This window comes from Entelurus aequoreus, linkage group LG17 (genome assembly GCF_033978785.1).
Source record: "Entelurus aequoreus isolate RoL-2023_Sb linkage group LG17, RoL_Eaeq_v1.1, whole genome shotgun sequence".
Taxonomy (NCBI): domain Eukaryota; kingdom Metazoa; phylum Chordata; class Actinopteri; order Syngnathiformes; family Syngnathidae; genus Entelurus; species Entelurus aequoreus.
The window spans coordinates 51,361,741-51,375,295 of NC_084747.1; the positions used below are offsets into that span (position 1 = coordinate 51,361,741).

The 13,555-nt window shown below is 39.8% G+C and overlaps 1 protein-coding gene across 2 annotated transcripts in view; it reads left to right on the plus strand.

Moving 5' to 3' along the window:
* The window catches only part of ccser1 (coiled-coil serine-rich protein 1), a 392,077-nt gene that overhangs the window by 202,200 nt on the left and 176,322 nt on the right, over window positions 1–13,555 (plus strand). For both annotated transcript variants that reach the window (XM_062025898.1, XM_062025897.1), the window contains exon 9: window positions 253–330. In XM_062025898.1, the coding sequence (XP_061881882.1) occupies window positions 253–330 (78 nt within the window). The remainder of the gene's footprint in view (window positions 1–252; window positions 331–13,555) is intronic.

The following is a 13,555-nucleotide window of genomic DNA, read 5'->3' on the forward strand; positions in this document are numbered from 1 at the left end:
GTTTGAGTGCCTCTTCTCTCAAAAGTTGGCGCGAAAATTTAAGAGAAATGATAGATTCACCCCACATCTGGTGCTCATAAAATCAGTCCAGTACCATGAATTGATTAACGTGGACCCCGACTTAAACAAGTTGAAAAACTTATTCGGGTGTTACCATTTAGTGGTCAATTGTACGGAATATGTACTGTACTGTGCAATCAATCAATTGTCTCCACAATTAACATGGAACTGTGTCTTGTTTCTTGTGTTAAGGATTGGAGCAGAGAAGAGGCGTTGCTGCAGCAGCTGAAGGACAAAGACGAGCTGATTCTCAGACTTCAAAGTGAACTGGTATGAATTTGTTTCTTTCTCAACATGCTCAAACCCGCTACAAGAATGGTATGGATTTGTGAGAGAATTGGATAGTGGAGGGAACAATTGAAGATATCCTCCTTAGAAGCAGCATCCTCTGCAGTGGGCATTTGTGAACGTGCTTAACAGGGATGATTCTTTAAGAACTTTTGTAAGTTTGACAAAGGAAATAGACCACACACAAATGTCCACTGCAAACACCAACATCTCTAAACCAGACCAACATGCACAGTGCATCCAGAAGGTAATCACATCGCTTCACTTTTTTTGACATTTTGTTATGTTACAGCCTTATTCTAAAATGGAATACATTTGTTTTTGTTCTCCAAATTCTACAGACAATACCCCATGATAACGATGTGAAACGTTTCTTTATTTTGTTTATTTGCTAATTTATAAAAAAAATTCACAACATTTGCTCAGCACTTTGTTGATGCACATTTCGCAGAAATTACAGCATCAAGCCTTTTTGAATACGATGCCACACGCTTGGCACACCTATCTGTGGGCAGTTCCACCCATCCCTCTTTGCAGCACCTCCCAAGCTCTGTCAGGTTGGATGGAAAGCTCTTATGATCCGCTGCCGGGATCATGTTCAGTTTGTTTTTTGTGCACCCCTGGGGTTGTTTTCTGTTTCCATGGGTGCTTATTGTTTCCACCTGTCTCTGATTGGTGTTCGGGAGGCTCACCTGTTTACCCGAGCACTAATCAGTAGCGCTATTTAAAGGCCTACTGAAATGAGATTTTCCTATTTAAACGGGGATAGCAGGTCCATTCTATGTGTCATACTTGATCATTTTGCGATATTGCCATATTTTTGCTGAAAGGATTTAGTAGAGAACATCGACGATAAATTTCGCAACTTTTGGTCGCTGATAAAAAAGCCTTGCCTGTACCGGAAGTAGCGAGACGTCACAGGTTGTGGAGCGCCTCACATCTGCACATTGTTTACAATGATGGCCACCAGCAGCGAGAGCGATTCGGACCGAGAAAGCGACGATTTCCCCATTAATTTTAAGCGAGGATTTAAGATTTGTGGATGACGAAAGTGAAAGTGAAGGACTAGAGGGCATTGGAAGCGATTCAGATAGGGAAGATGCTGTGAGAGGCGGGTGGGACCTGATATTCAGCTGGGAATGACTAAAACAGTAAATAAACACAAGACATATATATACTCTATTAGCCACAACACAACCAGGCTTATATTTAATATGCCACAAATTAATCCCGCATAACAAACACCTCCCCCCTCCCGTCCATATAACCCGCCAATACAAATCAAACACCCGCAAAACACACTTAATCCCACAGCCCAAAGTACCGTTCACCTCCGCAAAGTTCATACAGCACATATATTTCCCCAAAGTTACGTACGTGGCATGCACGTACGGGCAAGCGATCAAGTGTTTGGAAGCCGCAGCTGCGTACTCACGGTACCGCGTATCCAACTCAAAGTCCTCCTGGTAAGAGTCTATGATGTCCCAGTTCTCCACAGACCAATGGTAAAGCTTGACTGTCATCCTTCGGGAATGTAAACAATGAAACACCGGCTACGTGTTTGTGTTGCTGCAGCCGGCCGCTATTACACCGCTTCCCACCTACAGCTTTCTTCTTTGCTGTCTCCATTGTTCATTAAACAAATTGCAAAAGATTCACCAACACAGATGTCCAGAATACTGTGGAATTTTGCGATGAAAACAGACGACTTAATAGCTGGCCACAATGCTGTCCCAAAATGTCCGCTACAATCCGGGACGTCACGCGCAGACGTCATCATACCGAGACGTTTTCTGCAGGATATTTCGCGGGAAATTTTAAATTGCACTTTACTAATCTAACCCGGCCGTATTGGCATGTGTTGCAATGTTAAGATTTCATCATTGATATATAAACTATCAGACTGCGTGGTCGGTAGTAGTGGGTTTCAGTAGTCCTTTAAGACTGCCTTTTCCGGTCAGTCAGGCTGGCTTCCTACTGTGACGACCGGGTCGCATGGTGATGCGGGGTTTGTTCTCCCAGGATGCAGACGGACTTCGGACACAGCGTGCAGGTAGGAAATTATTTATTTAAGAAATAAACCAGACTGGAACAAACAAAAACGTGCTCAAAGCACGGAAGGCAAAAACCAAAGGGGCTAACGTGGAAGCTAGCAACAAACAGAGCCTAGCGTGGAAGCTAGTATACAGATAGCAGGAATCAAAAGTCGTCAACTGTTGCGTGAAGCAAATTAGGAAGCCAGACTGACTGACCGGAAAAGGCAGTCTTAAATAGTGCTACTGATTAGTGCTCGGGGAAAAGGTGAGCCTCCCGAACACCAATCAGAGACAGGTGGAAACAATAAGCACCCATGGAAACAGAAAACAACCCCAGGGGTGCAGAAAAACGGGAACTGAGGGAGTCCAAAAACCAAACTGAACATGATCCCGGCAGCGGATCATAACAGAAAGCGTTGGTTTTCATCCAGGATGTTTCTGTACATTGCTGCATTCATCTTTCCCTCCATCCTGACTAGTTTCCTGGTTCCTGCTGCCAAAAAACACCCCCACACATGATGCTGCCATCACCAGGCTTCACTGTAGGGATGATTTTGGCCTGGTGACCTGGTTTCCTCCAAGCATTCATGCCAAAAAAGTTCATTCTTTGTCTCATCAGACCAAATCATTTTATTTCTAATTATCTGAGAGTCTTTCAGGTGCATTTTGCCAACCTTTTTACTAAGAGATGGCTTCTGTCTGGCCACTCTACAATACAGGCCTGATTGGTAAATTTTTGCAGAGATGGTTGTGCTTCTGGAAAGTTATTTCCACAGAGGAATGCTGTAGCTCTGACACAGTGACCTTCGGGTTCTTGGTCACCTCCATTACCAGACTAAGAGGATGTACAGAGACATTCTGGATGAAAACCAATGCTTTCCATCCAATCTGATGGAGCTTGAGAGGTGTTGCAAAGAGGAATGGGCAAAACTGCCCAAAGATAGGTGTGCCAAGCTTGTGGCATCGTATTCAAAAAGGCTTGAGTCTGTAATTGCTGCCAAAGGTGCATCAACAAAGTATTGAGCAAAGTGTTGCGTTGGGGTCGCATTGCTGCGATGGTTGTGTTCTCATTGACTCCGAAGAGCATCAATCAATTTTGATTCAACACGGCGAGGCAAAAATACAAAACTAAAACGCTAGCATAGCGTCGAGCAGCAAAGGAAAACAGTCGCCAAGAGCGAACAACATGAAAAGACTTTGGTGTGGCAAGAAAACTACTAAGAGTGGGGAAAAAAACAAGAGAAACACAATTGTCGCGAAGAGCAAGCATTGATCCAGCGACTTTAGGCTGGGAGACACCAAAATATAAAGGGGAATGATTAAGGACAGAAACAGGTGAGAACACTAATCACTAAACAAAAAACTGGTGTGTTCATTTAGTGTCCAAGGCGACAAGAAACGTAAACAAAAGGTGAGGGCATTGGAACATAAATAGACTCAAACATAGGAAGGAGCACTGAGGACAACCACTAAACTGTGAAAAATAACAAAAACACAAAAGACATGACACAAAGGCTGTGAATACTTATGTACAGACACTGCAAAAACTGAAATCTAAGTAAGATGAAGTATCTCAAATAAGGGTGATATTTGCTTATTTTCTGTCTGATAAGATAATTCTTCTCACTAAGCAGATTTTATTTTAGAGTGTTTTACTTGTTTTAAGGGTTTTGGTCCTAAATGATCTCAGTAAGATATTACAGCTTGTTGCTGAGATTTGATGACCTATATTGAGTAAAACATGCATGAAACTAGAATATCAACTGTTGCAAAGCTGTGTCATCAACACTCACAAGTATAAAACTACGTTTTTAATGTAATAATTTCTTACTTCAAGCATGAAAAAAAAAAAATCATGATGCCGAGCGCATATCATTATGTCAAGATAATGGCACTAGCATTTACTTAATTTAAGAATATTTTTCAACACATTGAGCAAAAAGGTCTCTTTTTTTTCTACCAAGAAAAGTGCACTTGTTATTAGTGAGAATATACTTATTTTAAGGTATTTTTGAGTTCATTGAGGTTAGCTAATTTCACTTGTTTTGGAAAGTCTTGACAAGCCGAATTTTCTTGTTCTTTTGGCAGCTAATTTTGCTTCGTTCAAATAAAATACCCCTAATTTTTGTATTTTTTCTCTTGTTTTTGAACACTGACTTTTTGCAGTGAATGATTTTTAGATCTTTTTAGATTGATTAAATTTGCCAAATTAAAAAAAACAACTACTTTTTTGTTCATTTAAACCTTTTCACATTGTCATTATAAGGTGTTGTCTGTAGAATTTGAGGACACAAATAATTTTGTGGAATAAGGCTTTTTACATGCAACATGTGGAAAAAGTGAGGTGCTGTGAATACTTTCCGGATGCATTGTATGTGAATTTCTAGCCAGTAGGTATCAAACATGTATTTTTCATTTTGATCTCTCTTAAAGGTGTGGCAGATGTGTGAGCCATTATGTGACTGTGCTGCCCACAGTTGTTTCATACTTACTTACATACTAAAACCTTAGAAGTGACCATTCCACACATCTGTCTGGTGTGGAAATGTTTCATCTTACAGAATTATCTTCTTCTAAGTATGTCCAAAATAAGCAAGCAAAATATCCCAATCCTTAACTTTGACTTGAATAATTAAGGCAACTTGAATGCTTAATACATATGAATTAAGCATTAATAGCCTCTGAAGCAGATCTTTTTTTAACCTCCTTTTCAAAGATATGTTCAAATTATACCGAACAAAAATATCAATGCCACACTTTTGTTTTTGCTCCCATTTTTCATGAGTTGAACTCAAAGATCTAAAACTTTTACTATATACACCAGGGGTCACCAACGCGGTGCCCGCGGGCACCAGGTAGCCCGTAAGGACCAGATGAGTAGCCCGCCGGCCTGTTCTAAAAATAGCTCAAATAGCAGCACTTACCAGTGAGCTGCCTCTATTTTTTAAATTGTATTTATTTACTAGCAAGCTGGTCTCGCTTTGCCCGACATTTTTAATTCTAAGAGAGACAAAACTCAAATAGAATTTGAAAATCCATTAAAATATTTTAAAGACTTGGTCTTCACTTGTTTAAATAAATTCATTCATTTTTTTACTTTGCTTCTTATAACTTTCAGAAAGACAATTTTAGAGAAAAAATACAACCTTAAAAATGATTTTAGGATTTTTAAACACATATACCTTTTTACCTTTTAAATTCCTTCCTTTTCTTTCCTGACAATTTAAATCAATGTTCAAGTAAAAAAAAAAATGTTATTGTAAAGAATAATAAATACATTTTAATTTAATTCTTCAATTTAGCTTCTATTTTTCTGACGAAGAATATTCGTGAAATATTTCTTCAAACTTATTATGATTAAAATACAAAAAAATTATTCTGGCAAATCCAGAAAATCTGTAGAATCAAATTTAAATCTTATTTCAAAGTCTTTTGATATTTTTAAAAAATTTTGTTCTGGAAAATCTACAAAAAATAGTCATTTGTCTTTGTTAGAAATATAGCTTGGTCCAATTTGCTATATACTCTAACAAAGTGTAGATTGGATTTTAACCTATTTAAAACATGTCATCAAAATTCTAAAATTATTCTTAATCAGGAAAAATGACTAATGATGTTCCATAAATTCTTTTTTTAAGTTTTTATCTTCTTTTTTTCTGTTGAATTTTGAATTTTAAAGAGTCAAAATTGAAGACAAACTATGTTTCAAAATGTAATTGTAATTTTTTTTCGTGTTTTCTCCTCTTTTAAACTGTTCAATTAAGTGTAAATATCATTAATTATTAATAATAACATAGAGTTAAAGGTAAATTGAGCAAATTGGCTATTTCTGGCAATTTATTGAAGTGTGTATCAAACTGGTAGCCCTTCGCATTAATCACTACCCAAGAAGTAGCTCTTGCTTTCAAAAAGGTTGGTGACCCCTGATATACACAAACGATCATCCCTCTCACATATTGTTCAGAAATCTGTCTAAGTCTGTGTTAGTGAGCCCTTCTTCTTTGCCAAGATAATCCATCCCACCTCGCAGGTGTGCCACAAATCTGCAATCATAAGATTAGTAGATGATTCGCACAAAGTAGTGCGTCTCAATACTTTTGCCAAAGTAATGTACACATAAGACAACGGGGAGTTATTCCCCACCTATTAAGAAGATGTTGGATCCCCTCCAGAATTGCCACTTGCAACAATATTGTTGTCACTTGTTTGTCGTCCACACGTCTGTAATTTGTCACCTGCTCTATCGAAGCAGCGCAAACGCAGACATAATGCCAGGCCTCAGTAGGATAGCGTGCCAGTGTTGCGTCGGCGCATAATGAGACATGCCAGTCATATCCACTGACTTGAATCTCATTTGGCATCTGTTTCTGATTTGCGTCTTTTTTTGGCGCCGTGCATCTCAATCTCTTTCAGCTTTCCTTTTTGAGTCTTAAGACTGTCTCTTCCTCGTCCCAACCCACGCTTTATGTTGGAGGCGCAACAGGTTGTAGTTCTAGCGCAGGAATAGTATAAACGGAACAAAACACGTGGTGGACTGAGAGCCAAATGCCCACGTAATAATCATCCAGCAGCTGTCTATACATGGTGTCAGTGCTCCTTGTGGAAAATACATGCAGCTCCCTGTAGACCACGTCAGTTATTTCATTACTGTTCATCATGCGCCTTTATTGTTACCTCATCGTCACTAACTTTGTGAATGAATCATACAGTGGAACTAGAGATGTCCGATAATGGCTTTTTTTGCCGACATTCCGATATTGTCCAACTCTTAATTACCGATTCCGATATCAACCGATACCGATATATACAGTCGTGGAATTAACACATTATTAGGGTTGCAACAACTAATCGATTATAAAAAAAGTTGGCGATTAATTTAGTCATCGATTTGTTGGATCTATGCTATGCGCATGCGCAGAGGCAAATTTTTTATTTTTTATTTTTTAATTTATTTATTTTTTTTTTTTTTAATAAACCTTTATTTATAAACCGCAACATGTACAAACAGCTGAGAAACAATAATCAAAATAAGTATGGTGCTAGTATGCTGTTTTTTTCCCAATAAAATACGGGAAAGGATAGAAATGTAGTTTGTCTCTTTTATCCGATTATTAATCGATTAATCGAATCAATAATCGACAGATTAATCGATCATCAAATTAATCGTTAGTTGCAGCCCTACACATTATTATGCCTAATTTTGTTGTGATGCCCCGCTGGATGCATTAAACAATGTAACAAGGTTTTCCAAAATAAATCAACTCAAGTTATGGGAAAAAAAAATGCCAACATGGCACTGCCATATTTATTATTGAAATCACAAAATGCTTTTTTTTTTTTAACATGCCTCAAAACAGCAGCTTGGAATTTGGGACATGCTCTCCCTGAGAGAGCATGATGAGGTTGAGGTGGGCGGGGTTGAGGGTGTATATTGTAGCGTCCCGGAAGAGTTAGTGCTGCAAGGGGTTCTGGGTATATGTTCTGTTGTGTCTATGTTGTGTTACGGTGCGGATGTTCTCCCGAAATGTGTTTGTCATTCTTGTTTGGTGTGGGTTGACAGTGTGGTGCATATTTGTAACAGTGTTAAAGTTGTTTATACGTCACCCTCAGTGTGACCTGTATGGCTGTTGACCAAGTATGCTTTGCATTCACTTGTGTGTATGAAAAGCCGTATATATTATGTGATTGGGCCGGCACGCAAAGGCAGTGCCTTTAAGGTTTATTGACGCTCTGTACTTCTCCCTACGTCCGTGTACCACTCCATACAGCTGCGTTTTAAAAAGTCATACATTTTACTTTTTGAAACCGATACCGATAATTTCCAATATTACATTTTAAAGCATTTATCGGCCGATAATATCGGCAGTCTGATATTATCGGACATCTCTAAGTGGAACCTTGATTTGCGAGCAACAGGAATAATGTAACTATGAATAATTGTGAAGTGAAGTGTGAAATTAATTAGATTTATATAGCGCTTTTCTCTAGTGACTCAAAGCGCTTTACATAGTGAAACCCAATATCTAAGTTACATTTAAACCAGTGTGGGTGGCACTGGGAGCAGGTGGGTCTTATGTCTTGCCCAAGGACACAACGGCAGTGACTAGGATGGCGGAAACGGGAATCGAACCTGTAACCCTCAAGTTGCTGGCACGGCCACTCTACCAACCGAGCTATGCCGCCCCAATTGGGTTTCAGCCTCGATGAAAGTTTATATTTTAGTGAAAGTTTGAACACAAAGTACTGTATATCAAACAAACATAACAACGAAGTGATGAATCAACTTTCTTTATAATAACATAGCCAAAAAAACAACTAGCTGAACTGTCCTCCTGTCCAGCCGCCCTGCTTACACACACACACACAAACAACACACACACGCAGTGTCACTAGTTTTGTGGTGCATTCACAGTTTAAAATGGCAAAACTCGTTAGCTTGAACATACACGTCGCTACAATGATTAGGAAGAAAACATTTATCCACTTTACCTTTTTGGTCAGTATTCTTTGCGGGGGAGGAGAGGCAGTGTCAACAACGCTTTGGTCCCTTACTAAATGTTTCAATCCACACATTGTCTTGAAAATTGAAAAATTCTCAACAAAGTACTTTGTACAATAATATTATTATATTAGATAATATATGTTGATGCTGATTAATAATACCACACATTTGTTTTTAAATGAATGTGTGCATTTTTTGGGCCTTTTTAAACAAAACATATGCATCATCACAGATTATGCAAATTTTATGATGGCGCCATATTGGCCCCGCCTCCACCACGTCCCTAGCCATGCCTCTACCGAAACCATGGTTGGTGTAAAACATTGAGAAATATTGCATTTAAGTATTGACTAGCTTGTTTAGGATAGGATAGGATAGGATAGGTCTTTATTGTCGTTGCACAAGTACAACAAAACTTTGTTTTCAGCACAAACCCGTTCAAGATTAGACAAACAAACAGTGTACAGGGTTACAGAACAGGAACGCTGATGGGTCGCCACAAGGCGCCCAGTAAAAGATGGCAAAAAAGGTAAAACTCTTGGGAAGGATGAGTAAAAAAATACAATCTAGACTGGGCTCCTAAGGGGGCCCAGTCTGGAGTGGGAAAAAACCTCCATAGCAAAACACATATACATATTACAACATACATCTCGGGATATCTAGCAACAGAGGGAAGGGAGTGCGGGGTCATGGTGGCACGCCGCAGCTCTCAGGCGCTGCCCATCCTTTCATCACCCCGATGGGATTTGCGTCGAGGGCGTTGGATTGGGGGGGGGGTGTGCAGTGTTTCCCATAAACTGCCAAGATACCTGTGGCGGTGGGGGCGTGGCTATGGGCGTGGTCACCATAACATCATTGAGCAATTTGCATAATTTACTACAATGATATGATTTTCTCTAAAAATGCTCAAAAAATGTATACTTACTAATTAATAATAACAGTTTTGTTTTAAACGTCCATCCATCCATCCATTTTACAATATAATTACAACACTTTATGTACATATTTATATACAGATTTGAACAATAAGTTATTCACTGAAATATATTTATTAATTGTGGTTCTTACAAAAAATATATCTTATAAAATATAAAAGCTAAAATGTCTCTTAAAGCTCTGCCCCTTTAATTAGTGCATACTAAATAATTTAACTTTCGCCTACTACTACAACCATATTATTTACCAGCAACATAAAGTGAAACAGAGGCAGAGGTGTCCTGCCACAGTCAGTAACAAATAAACAGAAAACAGTAGTGGTCAAATACAAATAAGGCAACAAGAGAAGTATCCTACACTTCTCTTTTGTAAAGTAAATCTCAACAGCCTATATGGGCTTCTACATCAACTATAAGATTTGCATGAGAAGCTGGACAGGACAAAAAAAATTAAATAAATAAAATAAAAAATAAAAAATTATTTGTGGCGGACATAATTCATTCGTGGCGGGCCGCCACAAATAAATGAATGTGTGGGAAACACTGGTATGTATGTGTGTGGTGTATATTTTTGTGGATGCATGTTTGTGTGTAAGCCGGCAGTGTGTCTCTGTTCCGCGGCCTTGATGTTTTTGCAGTCGCTAGTCCAAAGTCAACAACAACAAGTGTATGTCCACGAGAGACAAGAATGGAGTTTGTTGTGTCTTCGCTGCACTGTCCTCGTTTGTATGTTGTACATATTCATTGTGGGTTTTCTGCTCTTCTTGTATTTGGTTGTGCGTGTGATCTTTTAGACGCTTTAGCCCCAGGGGTGGGCAATTAATTTTTACCGGGGGCCGCATGAGCAATCCGAGCACTGCTGGAGGGCCACATCGACAATATTTCAATTAAATTTTGCTCAATATTATTTTTGATATATACCGTAAGATAAATAATAATAATAATAATTAATAATAATAATAATAATAATACTTTAATTTAACCTAACTTAACTTTATACCAAAAGCACTGCTTTGGAAATCATTTGTACCCCTTTCAGAGACCACATTTAGTTCCCCTTAAACATCCTCATGTTGCACAATGAAATGTAAGCATAGGATGAAGTGTGCATTCCTGTAACTTTCTCTAGTAACAGCATTCCATGATTAATATAAATAAATTAACATTAATAATAAATGACAGTAAAATAAGCACACGTATGACTGAGGAGTCATAGTGTAACTTTGTGTGGTGTTTGAGTTGTCCGACTTTTTGTGTGGCCATAAACGCACCAGTGGTTTAGTGCTATGCGTGTTGGTGACAGATGACAAGTTGGTTTTGGCCTGGTTTGTACGGCAGAAAATGACTAGTATTTCGAGATAGAAGTTTTTTACTCATGTTTTTGGTGTGGTTATGGCCGAATATAAACAGTTTTGCTCAATAAAGTGATCGATATAATTCCTGTCCTCGAAGCATCTCAATAGACGTTACAATAATTGAACGGTGTTCAATTGAACGGTGTTGACGAACACCGTTAGGGCCGCTTGTTGTCACTGTCACTCAAAGTTGCATTGCAAAATTACACAGAATAAATGTGTTTATCTTGTTTAGAATTCAGATGGGATTTGATTTGATGCGCGGCATATATTTGCTGTGCGCGGAGGACGCTTGAGCAGTGCGCAATTGCGCAGGCGCGCACCTCAGAGGGAACGTTGCTTGGCAGTCCATGTCTTGTTGAAAACACGCCATTCGTCATCAACTTTTCTCTTTTCAGCGTCTCGGGGGTAAACCGTGCATCACTTGTCGCTGTGCACCTTCACTCACAGGTTACACACGGACATACGCCCATAAATAACACTTTTCAAAATAAAAGCAGCACAGTTGTATTGTGCGCACGACATAGATGTTTTTTCAACTTTATTTTGTAATTTGTGATTGCAGCTGTTCACATTCACTCACAATCACGCACGCGCATACGTCCACACGGAAGTAATACAAATAACGCCTTTCGAAACAAATGCAGCACCGTTGTGTTGCACACTCGACATAGATACTTTTTTAAAATGTATTTTGTAATTTATGATTGGCCTCACGCGGGCCGGACAGGGACGCACAAAGGGCCGGATGTGGCCCGCGGGCCGCAGAATGCCCAGGTCTGCTTTAGCCTCTATAAAGCACGTCCAGTATATGTAGCAGTTAAATTGTCCAACCCTTATGTCGCCGCTGCGTTTCATTACTTTAAATTGACAGAGGCGTCCCGTTGCAGCAGGGTAGTCGTGTCTATATGCGGCGGGCAGGAAGAGAGTAGGGAAACCTCACTTACCGCTTGCCAACTTTAAAGTGCAGCAGCACTTTGAAGGAAAAGGCAACTCGTAGCCAAAAGCTCCTCCTGCCTCCGTGTGTAAATCTGCCAGTGGAAACCTATTAATTATCTCCTACAAGGACCTGCTAGCTGGCTGGCCGGCCATCACTTTGCTGTCTCGTTTTATGACTTCTTTGCTGATGCTTTTTGCTTAAGGACTCTGCTTCAACTGTAACATATAGCCGGGGAAATACTTGCCTTTCATATGGCTTGTCGGAGAATTTTTTCAAACTCCTTCCCGCTTCATTTTGCTGTATTGGATCAGGGCTGTTTACCGTACATCCTCAAAGAGTGGCGTTGGGTGAGCTGTCGGCTTGAATAAATCACCATCGCACCCGCAATAAACGCCGTCTTCTTTTGCCTCCGGCAAATTATCTTGTGTAAGACTCATGCCCTTCTATGTGTCATGGTAAATGTCACAGCAGACATGGCGGGAAAAGCAGACATGGCATCTGTAAAGCTGAAGGGTGGAGTGACAATGCTGCAGGTGGTGGTTGGACACATGATAAGAAACAACGCAACAAAGCTCCACCCTTGAGTCTGTAAAGGGACTGTAATGCAGTTTAGATAGTTTTTTTAATTCATGGTGACCGCGTTAAAGGCCTACTGAAATGAAATGTTCTTATTCAAACGGGGATAGCAGGTCCATTCTATGTGTCATACTTGATCATTTCGCGATATTGCCATATTTTTGCTGAAAAGATTTAGTAGAGAACATCGATGATAAAGTTCGCAACTTTTGGTCGCTGATAAAAATGCCTTGAATTAGCGTGACGTCACAGGTTGTGGAGCGCCTCACATCTGCACATTGTTTACAATCATAGGCCACCAGCAGCGTGAGCGATTCGGACCGAGAAAACAACGATTACCCCATTAAATTGAGCAAGGATGAAAGATTCGTGGATGAGGAAAGTGAGAGTGAAGGATTAAAGGGCAGTGGAAGAGATTCAGATAAGGAAGATGCTGTGAGAGGCGGGTGGGACCTGATATTCAGCTGAGAATGACTAAAACAGTAAATAAACACAAGACATATATATACTCTATTAGCCACAACACAACCAGGCTTATATTTAATATGCCACAAATTAATCCGCATAACAAACACCTCCGCCCTCCCGTCCATATAACCCACCAATACAACTCAAACACCCGCACAACACACTCAATCCCACAGCCCAAAGTACCGTTCACCTCCGTAAAGTTCATACAGCACATTTATTCCCCCAAATTACATACGTGACATGCACATAGCGGCACGTACGGGCAAGCGATCAAATGTTTGGAAGCCAAAGCTGCGTACTCACGGTAGCACGTCTGCTATCCAACTCAAAGTCCTCCTCGTTGTGTTGCTGCAGCCAGCCGCTAATACACCGCTTCCCACCTATCTTCTTTG